An 18,712-nucleotide genomic window follows, 5' to 3' on the forward strand; every position below is an offset into this window, starting at 1 on the left:
CCCTCAGGGGAAACTAGTTATCCAGAGCCTAACCTGCTGGGGTATTGTCAGAGCCTCACTACACAACTTCTAGCTGGCTCTAGCTAAGCTGGGCCTACACAGGACTTATATAAGCAAATATAATATTATATGTGAACAGATGGATGAAAATAGGTCTCGGGAACTAGAATCAATGCTGGTCTAGAATGTTTTAGAAATTGCAATGAGGAAAGAACGCAAATACTAGAAAAGAGGATAAGATTTCTGTATGATTATTTTTCTGGAGAAAACAAGAGAGTTGGGTGAACAGCACACTTGGTCACTAGACCCAGATAAGTCACCTGAGCAGGTGTGCACCCCACCTTCCATGTTCTATGGAAGCCTAGTCCTGACTGTCATGTGTAGAACAGTGGAGGCCACAGAGAAAACATCAGAAAGTATCTCTTGAAATTTAAATAAAGCCACTACTTAATGTCATAAAAGATGACTCATTCTGAAAATGTAATAATTCTGAACTCAAATGCACCCCAAATTATATATATGCCTCGAAATAGAGCAGAGGTCAGTGGAACCGCCAAGTGGCACAGACACAGCCCCAGTGATCGTGGACATCTCTGCAGTCACCTGTCCTAATGAATGAGAGCACATGGCCCCGAACCAGGAAGGCCAAAAAGAGAGGCACCCAGATGGAGCTTCCTGGAGAGGGTTTGTGGGACCAGGACCCATTTTTCAGGAGGTTCCAGCCCATTGTTGGGGAGTGACCATAGGCTTAGGGCAGCAGGAGGATGAGCAAGAGCAGAGCCTAGCCTCCCTGACCTCAGCAAGGGGAGGAGGAACATCCAAACCTTGGAAGGTTCAGGACACATGCCTGTCCTTTGGCCTCTGTCCTGACGTTTGAGAGCCCCCACGCCTCACTGGACCCCTTACCTCAACTCAGAACCAGCCTCTTGTTTCTACTTCCTTCCCTCTTGGCTCACACTTTCCTTCCAGTTTCACTCTTCCTCTTCTCTCATTTCTTTTTCCACTTTCCTCTCATCTCTCCACTGGCCTTGATGTGGGAATGAGGTATATGTCAATCACTAAGTCTATGTACAGAATCTTTGCTTCCTGGTTTTAGGAATTTAATTAATTATAGACACTGCTTGTGTTCTCTCTATCTCTCTGTCAAATACACACACAGACACACACACACACACACAGATTCTATTACAGGGCTTGGGGAGGTTGAGCTTATTACATCTGCATGCATGTTGACTATGATTTTCAAGAAAATCACATTCAAGCAAGAATTTGGGTATGTACAAAGAGATATACACAGAATAATCATTATACTGCTAATACTAGCAATGATGCAGATGACATGTGTTCAGAATAGAGGCTAGACTAAATCAATCATGGGATATTATTCAGACATTACAGGTGGAAAGGTCTTGTTTATATGATGGGGAAAGAAGGAAGGGACAGATCACAGACCAATGAGCAAATTAGTAAGATTATTCCTAGGGTTTGAAAGTGCTGATAGAATGGGTTAGTGGGCTAGCAATTGATTGGCAAGTGGGAGCAGAGGGTGAGAACTACCCAAAACAGGGGTATCATGCAGGTACCTAATATTCCACTTGCCCATGTTCAACTCCACATTTCCTGCCCAACCTTTCTTCTCCTCCATTCTCCACCCCAGCACATGACATACTGCCTGCTGCTTAAGCCACTTGTTATCTGGGGTCACCTTTGACTTTTGACTCTTCTTTCTCTAGACCTGGTTAGCTCAACCAGCTCATAACTCTGGGCATTACTTTCCCCTTCATTTGCTTATACCCCAGTAGCTGCCACCTCCTCCCAGTTGCAATATCCCAACAGCTTTTTAACTGAGAATCTAGCTTCCACCACTTTTGCCTTATTTCAATTAATCATCTGTCATTATATAGATAATCATATTTAAGAAAATTAGAAATCTTATCATGCCAGTCAGCTAGACCCCCATGTTTAAGCATTTGTTATTTTGTTTTGTAAGTTCTTCAGTCATCTAATGGGGAAAGCACAGTTGTGGGAGGAAGGAAGAATGAGGATTTGGACAACAGAGGGTGGGACATGGGGTTGAAGGAGGTAATGGACTGGATGAGGCTACTAACACCCTTATCCTACAGAGATAGGTTCAAAAGGAGCTCCTGGAAGTTGATGAATCAGAAGAGGTTTAATTATGTTTTTTAAACTTATACAAATAACTAGTAGAATATCCATCCATCAATCCATCTAACCATCCATCCATCCATTCATCCATTCATCCATCCATCCATCCATCCATCCATCCATCCATCCATCCATCCAAACAGTGAGAAGAAGGAGGAACATAAAGAGCTAGCATGTGAGCCAAATCCTCATCTTTCATATCAAGGATTCACAATGTCTTTTATGATTCCTGTGGAAAGGAGCCAAAAGGGAAAGAGTGGAGTGGGCACTTGCTTTTCATCATCTTAAGGTCTTCTCTACATTTTATTTTCACTGTGGAGCTTTGAAATTTTTATAGTGGTTATTTTATTTCATTATTAGTTCTATGTTATTATTAAGAGCTAGAGCATTATGGAAATAATTAACTTAGAATTGCATTCCTGTGTAATCCCATCCATCAGGCACAAGCCTGCGAATGGTTCAAAATTCCAAGATTTCCTTTTTTTGAGCTTAACAAATCATTATTTATTCTGAACAACTCTAGATCTTTTTCTGCTTAATGCTTTACAACTTGCTTATTTATCCAGAGCAGATATCGGTCCTTGTTAGTACATGCACATGCTTTGGTTAATTTTCTTAGATCTCATTCCATAGATATTACATATTTTAAAAATTTTATTAAGTTTTTTCTTATAATCCAGTATAATTCACATACAGTGTTATATTTGTTTCAGGTGTACAATATAGTGATTTGACAATTCTATACATTACCTGGTGCTTATCAAAAGTGGGCCCCTTAATCCCCATCCCCTATTTCACCCTTTGCCCCACCCACCTCCTCTCTGGGAACATCAGTTTTTTCTCTATAGTTAAGGGTCTGTTTCTTGGTTTGTCTCTCTCTTTTTTTCCTTTACTCATTTGTTTTGTTTCTTAAACTCCACATATGTGTGAAATCATATGGTACTTGTCTTTCTCTGACTGACTTTTTCACTTAACATAATACTCTCTAACTCTATCCATGTTGTTGCAAATGGCAAGATCTCATTCTTTTTCATGGCTGAATTATATATATATATATATATGTATATTATATATATATATACATATATATATATATATATATATATATATATATACCACATCTTCTTTATCCATTCATCTATCAGTGGACATTTGGGCTGCCTCTATAATTTGGCTATTGTAAATAATGCAGCAATAAACATAGGGGTGCATATGTCTTTTTGAATTAGTGTTTTTTATATTCTTTGGACAAATACCCAGTAATGTGATTATTGGATCATAGGGTCACTCTATTTTTAATTTTTTGAGGAATCTCCATACTGTTTTCCACAGTGGTTGCAGAATATTACACATTTTATTTAATAATCTACTATAGATACATATTTGGGCTGTTCTCATGGTTGTTTGTTTGTTTGTTTGTTTTTTAACTGTTAAGCACTGTAGTGCAGTGCAAAATTTTCAGTCAATTTTGTGCCTGCAGGCAAGTATTTCTATAAGACAAAATCCTAGATGTGGAATACTGTGCTGAGGCATAAGTAACTTTCAAATGTTTAACAGGGATTGCTAAACTGCCATAACAAAGACTGTTCAATTCCTACTCTGTCAATGATGATGAAGGTGCTTTATCGATGAAGCATTATCATCGTGTTTAATTTTTTTCCCAGTGTGGAGGAGAATAGTGACATTTCATTGTTGGCTTAACTTGAATTTTTATTGTTAAGGAGGTTAAGCCTATTTCCACATGAATATTATAGACATGTATATTTCTTTTTCTGTGATTTGTGTGTTCATGATTTTTCTCCAAATTTCCTACTGAATTTTTGTCTCAAAAATTACTCATAAAAACACTTTGATATTATGAAAATTAAAATTTGCTGTGTCACATTTGTCAAATTCTTAGCCCTTGTCTTACTTTATTCCCACTGGGATGACTATAATCATAAAAGATAATAACCAGTATTGGCAAGGATGTGGAGAAATTAAAACCCTTATACACTGCTGGTGGGAATGTAAAATGGTGCACCCACTTTGGAAAACCACCCAGTAATTCCTCAAAAAGTTAAATATAGAGTTACCACACAACCCAATAATTCTACTCTTAGGATATACACAAGTGTCTATACAAAAGCTTGGAACATAAATGTTCATAACAGCATTATTCATGATAGCCAAAAAGTGTTGTCAAAAAAAATTAGATGAGTAAATGTGAAGGTCTAATTAAGTGATTTATTAAATGATTTTTAATCACTAATTTAAGCTTTATTAAATGATTCATAAATTAAGCAGCATCCTATCTAGAAAGTAGAAGGGAGCTTTGGTGAGCTAAATGAAGAGACAAACAGAAAAGGGTTTTTAATGGCGCAGAGAGGACATTAGAGGAAGAAGGAGGAGGAGGAGGGAGGGAAAAGAAGAAGAAGAAGAAGAAGAAGAAGAAGAAGAAGAAGAAGAAGAAGAAGAAGAAGAAGAAGAAGAAGAAAAAGAAGGAGGGAAGGAAGGAAGGAAGGAAGGAAGGAAGGAAGGAAGGAAGGAAGAAAGGAAGAAAAGGAGAAGAAGAAAAAAAAGAAGAAAGAGAAGAAAAAGAAGAAGAAAGAGAAGAAAAAGGAGAAGAAGAAGAAAGGAATTTATTAGGAAGGGTTGAGTTGCTTAAACAAAGTCACCCTTCTAAGGGGAGTGGAAGGGGTCTATCAAAGTTAATTTCCTAGTGCTGACCAGGAAATTCCATGTTTACTGGTTAAAGATTACATTTCTGGTGGGTTGAAACTGTAGTTAGGTTAGTTATTAAGTCTTGGTTTACTGACCTGGGGCCTTAAATTAAGTGATGCCATTTAGGCTTGTGGTTTTCTTTTTAACTGTGGAAACAACCCAAATGTTCACAAATTGGTGAACAGATAAATAAAATGTGGTATATAGATACAATGTGACATTATTTGGCAATAAAAAGAAATGAAGTAGCAAGATAGGCTATAACATGAATGACCCTTGAAAACATGTTAAATGAAAGAGGCCAGACACTAAATGTCACGTATCATATGATTCTATGCATATGCAACAGAAGGTGGATTAGTGGTTGCCTAGAGATGAATGGGTGGGGAGGCTAGTGGTGAGAGCTAAGGAGTGCTGAGTTTCTTTCTGGGGTAATGAAAACATTCTAAAATGGGTTTGGGTGTAAAACTGTGAATTATGTACTTCCTACAAGCCATTGAATTGTGTACTTACATGGATGAATGGTATGGGAATTTGCTTTTAGTAAAATTGTTTAAAAGACCATCCTACACATGAACAATGAGCCCAGGTGCATCCCAGCTGCTCTCTGGATCCATGGGACACCCGGAGTGACAAGCACCCTCCTGGGTCTTTCTGAAATCCTAACGCCTACAGTCACGAGCAAAAAGAAAATCTTTTTGGGTGGCAACAGCTTCTGGAACAATCAGTATCTGAGGTTTCTGGTGACCCTAAAGTAGATAGAGTGTGATTGGTTGGGAGGAGAGGGTTTTTGGAGGGGAGGAATGGAGACCTGAGAATGGGCCCCAGGACTCTGGCTTGATGGAGCCCCTTCCCCTTCAGATCTGTGGGTCCACACCCATCACAGAATTCAGCAACTCCCCCACTCCCTTTTATTTCCCAGGACCACCTTCTTTAGAAGATGTGGAGTCACAAATGGGCTCCTGTCTAGAACTGTGGAATTCACAGTGGAGGGTGTGGGTGTCTCTCTGCTTCACATTGTGCAACTTCCTCTGGACACAGATGCCAAGTAGAAGGTGGATCAACAGGGGCAGCTAGAGACACTTCTCACCACAGGTCAGCTGTTTTCCAACAATTGATGTGTGGCCAAGAGGGGAAATGGATTCATTTTGGATGTGTTGTCTGCTCAAATTGTTGACTCACTTTGAGCCAAGACGTCTTTTTCTTTTGGATTTTAAAGAGCCTTTTCCATAAGAGAGAATTTAGTCCTTTGCCAAATACCAAATATCTTCCAAATAACTTATTCTGTGTTCCCATTCATCTCTTGACTTTGCCTGTATGTGCATGTGTGTGTGTGCAACAAAATGTGTGGCCAAATTAATTATTCTTTTCCATTTTGGTGTCTGTGTTTTATACTTGCTTAGAAAATGCTCCTCAGGGGCACCTGGGTGGCTCAGTCGTTAAGCGTCTGCCTTCAGCTCAGGGTGTGATCCCAGGGTCCTGGGATGGAGCCCCACATCAGGCTCCCTGCTGAGGGCCTCCTTCTTCCTCTCCCACTTCTCCTGCTTGTGTTCCCTCTCTCGCTGGCTGTCTCTCTCTCTCTGTCAAATAAATAAATAAAATCTTAAAAAAAAAAAGAAAGAAAGAAAACGCTCCTCAGGTTGAGCACACAATTTTGTTTCAAACATCTAAACCCCCAGCCAGGCAACTCTCAGGCTTTACAGGCCCAGGAGTCTGACTTCCTGTTTGGAGCTTTATCTTACGTATCTCAGGTATGATCCTCTTTATGCTGATCTATATTTTGTTCTGGAATGACAAATATTAATCCCCAGGTTTCTCAGTTCCTGGGAGTTCCCTGTCGCTGCCAGGGTCTAACTGCAGAGTGGGATGGAGTCTGCTCCTCAGTGGAGCTTGGCTTGGGGCCTGAAAATAACCACCAGACAAGGGAACCCCCACAGGGGAGAGGGAGACAGAATTGGGAAAGCTTACGTGGGACAAGGTTAACGATGGGGCGACACAGGGCTAATGGGTCTGTGGGAATCTGCTCATTCATTCATCCCACTGGTATGTTATGCCAGCATTGTCATTGCCAAATGATGCCTTCTACTTGGTGTTTCTGGGCACAGCTCCTTCCAGCCATAGCCACCACCTCCCCAAGTGCCTCTTAGTCCCAGATTCCCTGAGTGTGGCAGTTTGGTGGCTCATCCCGCTTCTAGGACTATGGACTCATATAACAGAACCATCACAGAAACAACCATGGAGGTGCTTTCTTTCCAAGGGATTCAGTCATAAGCCCAGGAATTTAGAAAGCCAGGAGGTGTGAAACAAGCAAGCTTTCTGCATTAGGGACAGACACTGCTGGTCTTGCTGAGCCAGTGGGGTTCTGAGAGCTGAGGGACCTGTCAGAGGTGCCCCACACATAAGCAGCATCAGAGGGCTGGGCTTACCTCACAAAGGGGCCATAGATGTGACCACCTGGCCAGAGACTGTAGCCAGAGGGCAGAAGCACCCCTGACTCAGGCCTAACTAACACCCTGACTAGGTACAGGGCATGAACTGAGTGTTCTGGGCCAGAGAGTGGCCCACAAGGGGAGCTGGTCAAAGCTCAAGTCCTCAGGAAGGAGAAAGATACCACCTGTGGGTGAGGGGGGGGTCTCACCCACTCAAGTCTCACCCAGCTCAAGTCTCAGCAAGCAGGAGTGTGAAGAGCTTGGTTCTGAGGTGGGTCTGGTGTATAGCTGTACTGGCTGAGGAAGGACTACAATGCCAGGGTTAGCTCCAATTGTTCCCTGGGCAACACATTCAGACATTATGGAGCAGGAAGTCTTACAGGCCAAAGTGAGCTGCCTGAACAAATCCCATGTATATCAAGTCAGCGCAAACCATCAAACCATTGGGTGAAATGTTAGGTGGGGAAAGGAAGCAAGTTAACACACTTCAGATATGGGGCAAGCTGGGGAGACACAAAGGCCATGTTGTCTGGACCCTGGGCCTGTGATGCTCTCTGCTGCCTCAGTCTCCCTGCTGATGGGGTTATGGGGCCCACAGTGGGCATTTGAGCAAAGCCTGTGCAGCAGGTCAGAAACACACACTGGTCCTGGAGAGAAACACAGGTAAGTCTGCCTGGCACAGCTGGACATGTTGAGGATTTGGTTGGAGGTTCCTGGGGTGAGGACACGTGGGGCCAGGATGGCATCATTGCTGGGTAGCCGACATAAGACCTTATGAATATTCTGTGCTCCATGTATCTCATGTGTAGTTAGTGTCTGATGGATATCAGGTGTCTCTTGGTTCTGCTGTCACATTCCTTGTTCAACTTAGCAAGCTATACTTACCGCTTGTCTGTGATGAACACAACCTTTGGATTTTTGCCTTTGTCTCTGTTGGGGAGGAAAATTTCCTGTCCCCTTCAAGGTCCTTTTAGCCAGACTAAGAATCAAATTGACATGCAACAGATTAACAGGAGAAAAATCAAATTTAATTTCATACATATGGGGAATCCACACAGACATGGAAATTCCAAAGACAGTCAGGCAAACCAAGGTCTCCATATCGTTCTGAACTAAGGAAAAGAAGGATGGGGTCTGGGACTTCAAAGGGAAGGAGTGTAATCCTCAAGAAGAAAGAAAAAGAATTGATGTTTGGTAAACAAATGCTTATTGTCCCCATAGAAACAATAAGACAAAGAGAGGACGTTGATCAATCAGGCTCTGCTAGGTTCCTCCCTGTCTACCACACCTTGTTCATAGTATAATGTAGTTGTCTATGATAGCTCTCTTCCTGGAGTAGGTCCTCTAAGTTCTTTTTAGGTAGTTGGAGGAGGGGTGGAGGTAAATCCCTGAATCTGCAGGGTTTTGATTGTCTTTCAAATCAAAATAATCTTCTTGCCAAAGTGGCTCCCCTTGAGGTGGCCTGCCCTTGGCCCCTACATCTCTCAGGCTATTTGTTTCTTCACCGTCTATACTTAACACATCAACTGTTGTGCTCCGTCTGGTGAACTACACCCTGACTCACCTTCTATAGGAGAATGAAATCTCCTCAAGAGCAAGTGCGCATTACAAGCTGTCATCTACACATACTCGTTTGTTAGATTGTGGTAGGTCTGAAGGTGTGTTTCAGGTAATGAGGTAAATCTCCACAGGTCGCCCGAGGCACTTACTTGACCTCTTTGTGAGACCTATCTTCCTCCTGTGTGAAAGGGGCTGCTCACTATGTGACCCCAAGGGAGATAAATAAGAGAAACATGTGGTATCCTTATTATAGGGCCTGGCGAGACTCAATAATACTCCATAAACAGATCCCAGTGTGATTGCTAATGAGCCTGACTGGAAATGGGGGAGATGCAGCTGCAGTTTTGAGGCCAGACAGAGGCTCAGCTGCGGATTTTCATACGTGCCCCTGAAGAGGAAACAAGATGAGTTTCGACAGCCATGTTCTCCCTGTGGCAGGGCTTCTGTTGCAGGTTCTTGTGCCTTTCTGTGCACTGAAACCTGATACAGAAAAGCACCTGCACGGAATGTGTGGGAACCTCGCAGGCAAGGAGGCAGGGGTCAGATGGTAGGGAAGGAAAGGAGTGTGAGTGCATTCCTTCCAGAAAGGAACAGCCAAGATGGGAAATGCTCTTAATTGTGACTTCCAATTTCTCAACTCCTCTTCTCTTTGAGGAAGGAGAGAGAGAAGTCTATAGCACACAAAGCTAACAGAAGTTCTTCCCCTTTCGCCCCTAGCAGTGCCAGGAAGACCTGGGGGTGCAGAAGCAGCAGGGCCAGCCCGGCCCATGTCCTGCCCCAGTCCTGGAAGGACAGAAGGAACAAGGCCTATACCCTCTTGGCTGAAGTGCCATGGCCAGACTCTGCCTGAGCCTGCTGCTCCTGGTGGCCACCGTGACCCTTGTGTCCAGAGGTGTCCACACCTGGGGCAGGTCGAAGGTGGTGAGGAAGTTCCAAGACATCCCGGAAACTTACGTCTATGTGCAGCAGGCACTGTGGTTTGCCATGAAAAACTATAACAAGGCCAGCAAAGACAAGTACACTTTCAAGGTGGTAAAGGTCCTTAAATCCCAGGAGCAGGTTGGTGAGCATGTTGCCTTTGCTCTTTCTCTCCAAGATGCAGTCATGAGGAGGCCCATTATCCACGGAGGGCACAGACCCCAGGGAGTGGAAAACAGCTGAAAGATGCCTTTAGCCAAATATGTATTAATTTTATTTTAGGGGCTTGGGGAGGAAAATTAGTTATGCTTCATGCCTTATTATTCTGGGATGAAATACATAATAACCATTAAAATAACTTAAAATGGATTGCAATCATGTCAAAAAGCATAGGTGAGAGTCCAAGAAGGGCTGTTGAAGGGGCCAAGTCTGGGACAATTTGGGCTGATATCATCAAAATGAGTCATTATAGGCATGGATTATAACACAGTGAAAAAGCAGAGAAAGTTCAAGGCCAGCTTTCACTGAAAAAAGGAAGGGAAGGCTTTTCTTTACAGAAAAACACCTACCTGTAGATGTAAAAGACTGTGTAAGTAGGAAATCATCATGGCAATATCTACTTCAGGCAAGCGTCAGCAATGAGTCCTATAACCACTGGGTGGGAGAGTGGTGGGGACAAATTGCTGCAGGGATTCTTTCATTAATTAATTACAAGGAAAAGATACCTTTACAATCAGGAAATCTGGCAAATGGCTTGTTCACCAAATGTTTGTCACCAACGCTGGGACAAACTGACATCATGTGCCCCCGATGTGAGGTCACAGAAAGGACATAGCATCACCTGTGCATGGTATCCTTGTCTGAAATCCATCGCCCCAGAGGTAATCATGAGGAACAATTAGACAAATCCATATTACGGGGCATTCTATAAGACCTCTTAAAAATATCAGTGTCATGAAAGACCAGAAGAAAAAGCAAGGAAACTTCTTGATTAAGGGAGGTATAAGAAACATGACAACTAAATGCAATATGTGGTCTTTTATTATTTCTTGGATTAAAAAAAAACTGTAAAAGATGTAGTTGGGGGAATTGGAATACAGACCATATCATAGAAGAGAGCATTGCACCATTGTTGTTTCCCAAGAAAGACGATTGGACTGTGGTTTGGGGGGACCCCAGAGAGTAATCAGTAGGTGCACAGAGGAATGGGGGTTCAGCTAGTCTGGCTGGAATTTAAGAAAGGGAAGAGAAGGGGCTGATGGGGAATGGGAGCTACCCTGCAATGTCAGAGTGACATGTAGTACAAGGACAGTCTTTGTGCTCCTCTTCTTCCTTCACTAGCCCTGTCTCCTCTCTACCCTCTGCCCTCTAACCTTTGCTGTCCATCCCTCCAGGTCACCAGGAACCTGCTCAGGTTCCTGTTTTCTTAATGGGCCAGGAGGGAAGGCTCATTTGGCAGCTTCATGTCCCTATGAGGTTGGGACATTTGGCCCCTTGGCCATCTTCCACACTTAATGGGCCTTGGCTCCCTCCTTTTCTTTTGTGTGGTCCCGGTTATGTTGTTTATGTTTCTTGAGTAGTGGACACCTGGGGCCAGGATGTATGTTACCATTGGGTTACCAAGTGAAAGCCTCATGAATATCAACTGAATATCAATATGACACACAACTTGGGGGCTCATTTATATGTAGTGAACTAATTAATAGTGAACTATTCCACTTTATGGACTTCTGTTTATCTATGCTTTTTCAGTTCCACAAATAGATGGTTCCACTTTGTTTAATCAAAAGTACACCAAATTCTCATGTCTCAAAAATTATACATCATTTTGTACTGCATGCTAGTTTTTTCATGAATATACATTTTATTTCCCAGTTCACTGTAAACTCTTGAATTCAGGTAGAAATTCAAAAGAATCAGGTAGAAACAGGTTCAAAAAGAGCCTAGAACATAGGTATTCAGAATTTCTTGAACTTCCATCTACATACCACTGGAAAACACACTGAAGAAAAAGGTAAGGAAGAATGAAACTTCCCCCCCAAACAAAATTAATTTGAAACAAAACAAAAGCACAAAGAAAAATGCTTGGTGATAATTCAGATTAAATTTAGTAACACACACACAGGCTCTATATAAAGAGAACAGCTGTATCTTACTGGTTGATTTAACTTAAAAGTACAAAAATCTATATCAGGAGTTGGACAATTATAGCCTGCAACCAAGTCTGGCTTGCTGCTTATTTTGTATGCCCCATGAACTAAGAATAGTTATAAGAAATAAAAAAAAGAAAATTTCGTGACATGAAAATTACATAAAACTTAAATTTCCATGTCTATAAATGAAGTTTTATTAGAACATTGCCACCTGCATTATTTGAGTGCAGTCTAGGCTACTTCTGTGCTGCACTGACAAGATTGTGTGTTCTGAGCCTCAAATATTTACTCTCCAGTCTTTAAAGAAAAAGTTTGCAGCTATCTGCTCTAGTTCCTAGTTGACTGAGGCTCTGCTGCAGATTCTGTGCAAGGTGCATGATGGTAAAAATAAGCACCGTAGGTCAGATTATGTGCTAATTTCTTTTAGAAAATACAGTGCAGTGTTATAAATGTATTTTCTCTTCCTTATAATTTTCTTAATAAAATTTATTTTCTCTAGCTTACTTTATTTCAAGAATACCAGCATATAGTTAGTATATATGACACACAAAATATGTGTTAGTTGCCTGTTTATGCTATTGGCAAGTTTTCTGGTCAACAGTAGGCTATTAGTAGCTAAGTTTTTGAGAAGCCAAAAATTCCATTTGGATTTTTGATTGTGCCTGTAACTTCCGTGTTGTTCAAGGGTCAAGTGTATATACAGTCTACTTTGTACCAGACCTGGTTGCTTTTCATATGCTCATTCAGATCCCACAACTCATTACATAGGAATGACTTTCTTCCACTTTAAAGAGAAAATAGGCACAGAGAGGTTTAGTATTTTGTCCAGGGACACACAGCTAGTATGTAGAAGAGCCAAGATTTAAACCCAGGCTGCCTGTTGTGAATGAGCACGTCCATATGGATGGCGTGCAAGTGGTGGAACATTGCAGCCAGAGGAAAGAGGTCATGGAAGGTCAGGAGAGTCAGAAGGCCTGTCTGTGAAAGCAGGGAAGGGCTGCCTCAGCAGCCAGGACCCCTATCCTCTTCCCTTTTCTGGGCAATCAGGGGTCAAGCTAGGGCTAGTGGTCAGTTGGTGGTTGTTGAGTATGGTTCAGAGCAGTTTGTTTTTAGGATAATTTTAACTTGGAAATATTACTCAAATATAAAGCAGTGGTTCTCAAGTGGGCATGGATTTTGCTTGGCAGGGGATTTTTGGCAATACCTGGAAGGATTTTTGGTTATCACAACCAGAGGGAGCCACTACTGGCACTTGGAGGACAGAGGCCAGGGACTCTGCTAAGCACCCTATAGTACCCAGGATAGCCCCCACCCAAAGACTGATCCAGCCCCAAATGTCAATAGTACTGAGGTTGAGAAACTTGTTATCCAGTCATAAAAAAGTGTTCTAGGAGTATATCTGGAAGTCATTAAGTTGATCTGACTCATCATTTACTGAGGGCACCCCAGAAGAAGTTGGCTGTCCTTCCAGACACTTTATATACACTAACACATATAACTGAAAAATTTTAAAGTATGTATGATATTTAAGAAACCATCCTTAGAATTCTGCTAACCACTACCATTTGTTCGATGCCCAGGCAACTTCTCTAGAATGTCCAAAATGTTTACTATGTTTTTGAAATGATCTCTTCCTCTTCTAGGGTCATTTACTGTGTTTAACTTGATTATTCTCTTTAATACTTTCTCTCCCTTAAGTTTTGTAAAATCTTACCTTGTTTTCATCTTTATTTTTTTTATTTTTTTCATTTTTAAATAATAAAAGTCTCCATCTACCATTGTGCATCTCCATTTCCCCATAGGACACTCTGGAACAAGGGCTGGTGGGGGGCTCTGCACTGGGAGTGGAAGAGACCCTGAAATCAGGGACTTGGGAGGGTGTATCATGTGGAATAGTGTTGGATTGCTAAAATTGCCAAGGAGGGAAGTTAGAGAAGCAATACCTTCCAAGCAAATTTCAGTTCTGGGATGTCTTGTCTTCTCCCAATATTGACTAGATATGAAGGTGTTATAGACTCTGCTGTTTATTTCCCAAGCTCCAATAAGCAAACCATAACTTGTCCCAGGAAAACATTCTTTGGGGGAATCGTCTTCTTGCTTTATCTTGGGGACAGTTGTCATTATTTAACATTCAATACCATGATGAGAGCCAGACAGACAGAGGGAGAGAGACCAAAGTAAGAACCCCTCCCCCTCAAGTTACCCCAAAATTTCTGGCAAGGAAACTATAGGAGGGAGGGAAGGTGGTGGGGAGACATTCTTTGCCCTAAGCAGTCAATGACATGTTTATTTATCAGAAATGACAGTTGATATCATGTATTCATTTATGATATCTAATTTTTATTTTTTTTATTTTTTAAAGATTTTATTTATTTATTTTGAGAGAGAAAAAGAGAATGAAAGAAAGAGAGAGAGTGAGGGGAAGGGGCAAAGGGAGAAGAAGCAGACTCCCTGCTGAGCAGGGAGGCTGATGCGGGGCTTGATCCCAGGACACCAGGATCATGACCTGAGCCAAAGGCAGACACTTAACCGATTGAGACATCCATCCAGGTGCCCCTAAGATATCTAACTTTTAAATTACTCCTTGACAGGTCACAGAGAGTTTGGACTACTTTCTTGAAGTCAAAATTGCCCGAACAATGTGCAAGAAAATTTCAGGAGAAAATGAAAACTGCTTATTACAACAGGATCCCCAAATGCAAAAGGTATGACCTCGGTCAGGTCTGTGCACCACACAGAAAAAACCGATAGGACCAATCCTGCTTTGATTTTCTAGTTTCCTTTTTAAAACCATATTCTGATCATATTCAGGACCAAGGACAGCCAGGTTCCAGACATAAAGCACTGTTTCTATCAGTTTTTGCTGATACCCCTCACCCCTGCCAATACACACATAGACACTTACCGGCTTAAAGAACACCCGTTCACTATTTCTCACTATTCTGCAAGCTGGGCTGGGTTTGGCTAAACAGATTTGTCTTGGTGATCTTTTCATAGAAGTTACTTCCAATTTTTCTCTTTCATAGTTGAAGCTGCATACACAAGTGTCTGTGCCTTGTATATTTTTTTCCACCTATTTTGTATATACCTAAAACTGGCAGGTGTCATGGCTAAGCAAAAATTATGGCAGATGAGTGATTCCTGAAAATTGCCCAGACATGTGCAAACAAAATACATCTTCACATTCTAATGAACAGTAGGCACCACAGCAGAGCACCAGATGCAAGTGGATGACTACATCTAGAGAGTAAGCTATTATTATAAGTTACTAGAACTAGTTTTCAATTAAGTAACATTAAAAAAATTCTGATAGATACTAAGAATGATATTTCAAATACCCATGTGCTTGATTTTATAAGCCATGTTGTCATTTTATTACATTAATTTAAAATGTTTATTTCGACCAGTAAAATGTTAAACATGCATTCCACTCCCTCCCTCAAAGATAAACACTGAAATTGTTAAGAAGTGTTCCTACTCATTTAAAAAATCAATTCGTGGATGCAGAGTTTTTTTGTGTTTTGCAAAATGTACATCAATTTTGGAATTTTCTCTTGTTTTCTTTTCCGCTCAACAATATATTTTGAGATTTATTATGTTGGTAAAATCTGTTTTTATGCCAAATGATTTCTTGGGACTTTTAATGTATATATAAATCAGCTAAAATTGCTTTTATTACTGCCTATTAAGCTCTTATATGACCGTTACATCATATTTGACCATCTGGCTACTTGTGGTTATCTTAAAATTTCACTTTTGACCATAATGCAGCAGTGACAGGATGCTTGCTGACTGAGCAGGTTGGGGCTCTCCTCTGGGACACCCTGGGGAGTGGGGCCACCATACAGCCACATTTGCAACTTCCGTGCTGGTGGTGCCACCACACGTGACTCACAACCTCAGTTTTACTCTCCAAAGTGGTTCCACCAACATACCTTCCTTCAGTGGTGTGTGCGGTTGTTCATTTTCCCTCAGCACTTGGAGTTGAATCTTAAATGTTTTCATTCTGATGTATGTGAAAGGTCATCTCCCCACCATTTCACTTGGTTGCTCCCTGATTTCTAGTCAGATTGAAATATTTTACTATCCCTAGTAATCATCCAGGTTTTCACTTCTAGGCCTTGCTTTTTAATATCCTCCCCCCCCCCGGAGCTACCAGAGGGCCCCTTTCAGGAGCCACACCCAAGCCACTGGAACCCCGTGACCACAAATCCTCATGTTTCCCACTCCCTGCCTCTGTCTCTCCTTAACCAAACTCAACTGCAAGCCAGAGGGTGCCCACTGATGAGATCTATGGAAGTCAGAGGGCAGAGTGCCCATTGACACAGACAGTGGAGGGTATAGGGTAAGGGTTCCCATTGGCACAGCCTATAGAAGTCATTGGTCTTTCAAGACCTGCCGGGTAGAAATAGAAGGAATGCAGACATGGAGAGACACATGGAGAAAAGCCAGCATGGGTCAGGGGTGGAGACAAAAAGATCCATAGGAGTCTGTTAGGAGTCTAACGGAATAGCTTAGATGAAAGATGATGTTGGTTAGGATGGTGGAGGTACTCCGTTCTGGATGTCTGTGAAAGCCTTGGTTGGAATTTGCTGATGGATTGGAGTAAGAGGAGAGGAGAGGAGGATGACTTCAAGGTTTGTGGGGTTTGGAGGCAGTTCTCTCTCTTGGTTTTCTCTTATGCTATCATCTACATGGAGCATCTGACCTTCAGTAGACTTCATTCACTTCTTATCATGAGGAGAATCCTCTCAGTCTCCGTCCTTGCATGGGATCCCTTTCCATTTCAGAGCTCCTATAGATTTGACCTTATCTACTTTCTTTAGTTATTTATTGAGATTTAGAAAGGAAGAAAAGGCAAACATCTGAGCTCCTTGTAATATGAATTTAAAACTGGATATGATTTTAAATAGTTATTAGTCTGATTCATTTCATGTGGAAAATTTGGAACTTTCAAAAGTATTAAGTCACTTAAAATCAACTATAAATACCCCTATGTAAAATTTACTGCTGTCAATATATTGTTATTTATACTAGCTTTTCTGTACTTTGTATCTTTGTGCAGTTGGGATCATACTCTATACTGTTCTATGACCTAGATTTTCATTTAATAATAAACTCTAAGAATTTCTAAAACTGTAATATTATTTGAAAGCATTATATACTGAAACTGTGATTTCATTTAATTGTGTTCCATGTTTTACTTAGCCAATCCCCAAGAACTGGTTAAGTTTCCTACCTTTTAGCTTTCATGAACAGTGGTTTAATAAATATTCTTCTTTATATTTATTTGTGTGATTATTGTTTCCTTGTAGGCAAAGTTCTTGGAAGTTGAATTACTCAATATTTTTTCACTTCTTAAAGATTTTTAATATACATTTTTCACATGCCCTCTAGGATTGATCCTGATAATTGGGTTTTCAATTCTTCTATTTCCTAATTGTTTCCTGTCTACTTTGGCTGATTCAGAAGTTAAGCAATTAGTCAACTCTCTGATAAGCCCACTCCTTCCCCTTTCTACTGTTGTCAAGCTGAACTCATCCCAGATGCCCCTTCAGCCAAGATGAATCTCTGGACTGGCCTTAGTTTTCCAATGGCCTGTCTGGATTGCTGGTAGCTTGGTCTTATTTCCTTCCTCATGCTGATCCCTCAGTATTTGTATCTTATACAACTTCAATTCTGTTTGATGTTGCCATTCATGTTTTCATTTATATTTTTATTCTAACTGAATAAAAATTTTAGGAGCGAGAAGAGATATACAAGTGAACTCATCCCACACAAGGAGCCTGAACCCTGCTCATTCTGCAGGCCCCCAGAAAGAGCTCTATGTGTCCCCTCAGTTCCCTGGCTGCAAGTTTTGCTCTTGTCTCTGGCCAGACCTTGACCTGCCCCACTAAGACATTCAGGACTTTGTACTATTCCTGTTAGGCTTTCTCTTCTGGGAAAGACACATTAGGCCCTCCATGCAGCATGCAGTCTCAGTAGGCTGCAGGGGAATCAGCATGGCTGGATGAAGGCCAGAGCTGGAGATGAGGATTTCTGAGAATAACCAGTTTCTGGTCTCCTGCTATCCACAATGGCTTAAAATCACAGGGAGGTGAATTGACAGAGGTCCATCCTGGTGAGTGAGGCAGACTCCTCTGCCATCTGGTCTCAGGTCTAACAGCTCCAGGGACTGCAGGGGCATGGCTGGATCAGGCTGCCTTTAGTTACTCTGAAGCCAAATCCTGGCACCCAGAAATAGAAACTTCTACTTGTTTTTCATTTTTCTTTCTTACAAGCTAATTATTCTTTTTGTCTCTTTCAGATGTTTCTTTGCACCTTTATTGTTGCAACCAAACCTTGGAAATTTGAGTTCACTATGCTGAAGAAACAATGCAAAGAGGTCTAATTATCGTCTAGCATATTCGACTGCTTTCACTTTCATTTTAAAGAAGCAAATACACTTGCAAAACATTTAAATAAGCTGACCCACTGACTTCATTTTTGTGGCCTTTTTGCTTTTTTGTGTGCGCTCAGGGTCTGATACTGAGAACATAACGCCTTTTCACAGTGTTGGCCAGCCTCTTCTAATTGACTCACTCATCCAGTAGCGGGACAATCTGCTACCAGTAGATGAAAGAGAGTGTAAACCTGTTTCCATATCTCATTGAACTCTGGGCACAAATTACTTTTCACTGGCAGCTGTTTCTGGAGAACTACCTGGAGGACCCAGCCCTCAACTGTTTTGAGCTGGTGGGTTGTTTCTGCGAGATTCTGAGGGTCTGGCTGCCTTGAGAGTGT

The 18,712-nt window shown here is 41.5% G+C and overlaps 1 protein-coding gene across 1 annotated transcript; it reads left to right on the top strand.

The window, feature by feature from the left end:
• The first annotated feature begins 9,689 nt into the window (after nt 1-9,689).
• LOC123779058 (cystatin-13-like) lies at nt 9,690-18,320 on the top strand. Its single transcript, XM_045776799.1, has 3 exons — nt 9,690-9,917; nt 14,521-14,634; nt 18,237-18,320. Exons 1-3 carry the CDS (start codon nt 9,690-9,692, stop codon nt 18,318-18,320), a joined length of 426 nt encoding a protein of 141 aa, XP_045632755.1.
• Nucleotides 18,321-18,712: the final 392 nt, after the last annotated feature.

The sequence above is a fragment of the Ursus americanus genome, chromosome 22 (assembly GCF_024610735.1).
Source record: "Ursus americanus isolate L20-20 chromosome 22, mUrsAme1.1.p, whole genome shotgun sequence".
Lineage (NCBI taxonomy): Eukaryota > Metazoa > Chordata > Mammalia > Carnivora > Ursidae > Ursus > Ursus americanus.

What these genes read in the sequence shown, in the direction of transcription:
- LOC123779058 (XM_045776799.1), top strand. Translation starts at nt 9,690, where the DNA reads ATGGCCAGACTCTGCCTGAGCCTGCTGCTCCTGGTGGCCACCGTGACC. An exon ending in TCCTTAAATCCCAGGAGCAG is followed by an intron (nt 9,918 to 14,520) that starts GTTGGTGAGCAT and finishes ACTCCTTGACAG; the next exon opens with GTCACAGAGAGTTTGGACTA. An exon ending in AGGATCCCCAAATGCAAAAG is followed by an intron (nt 14,635 to 18,236) that starts GTATGACCTCGG and finishes TGTCTCTTTCAG; the next exon opens with ATGTTTCTTTGCACCTTTAT.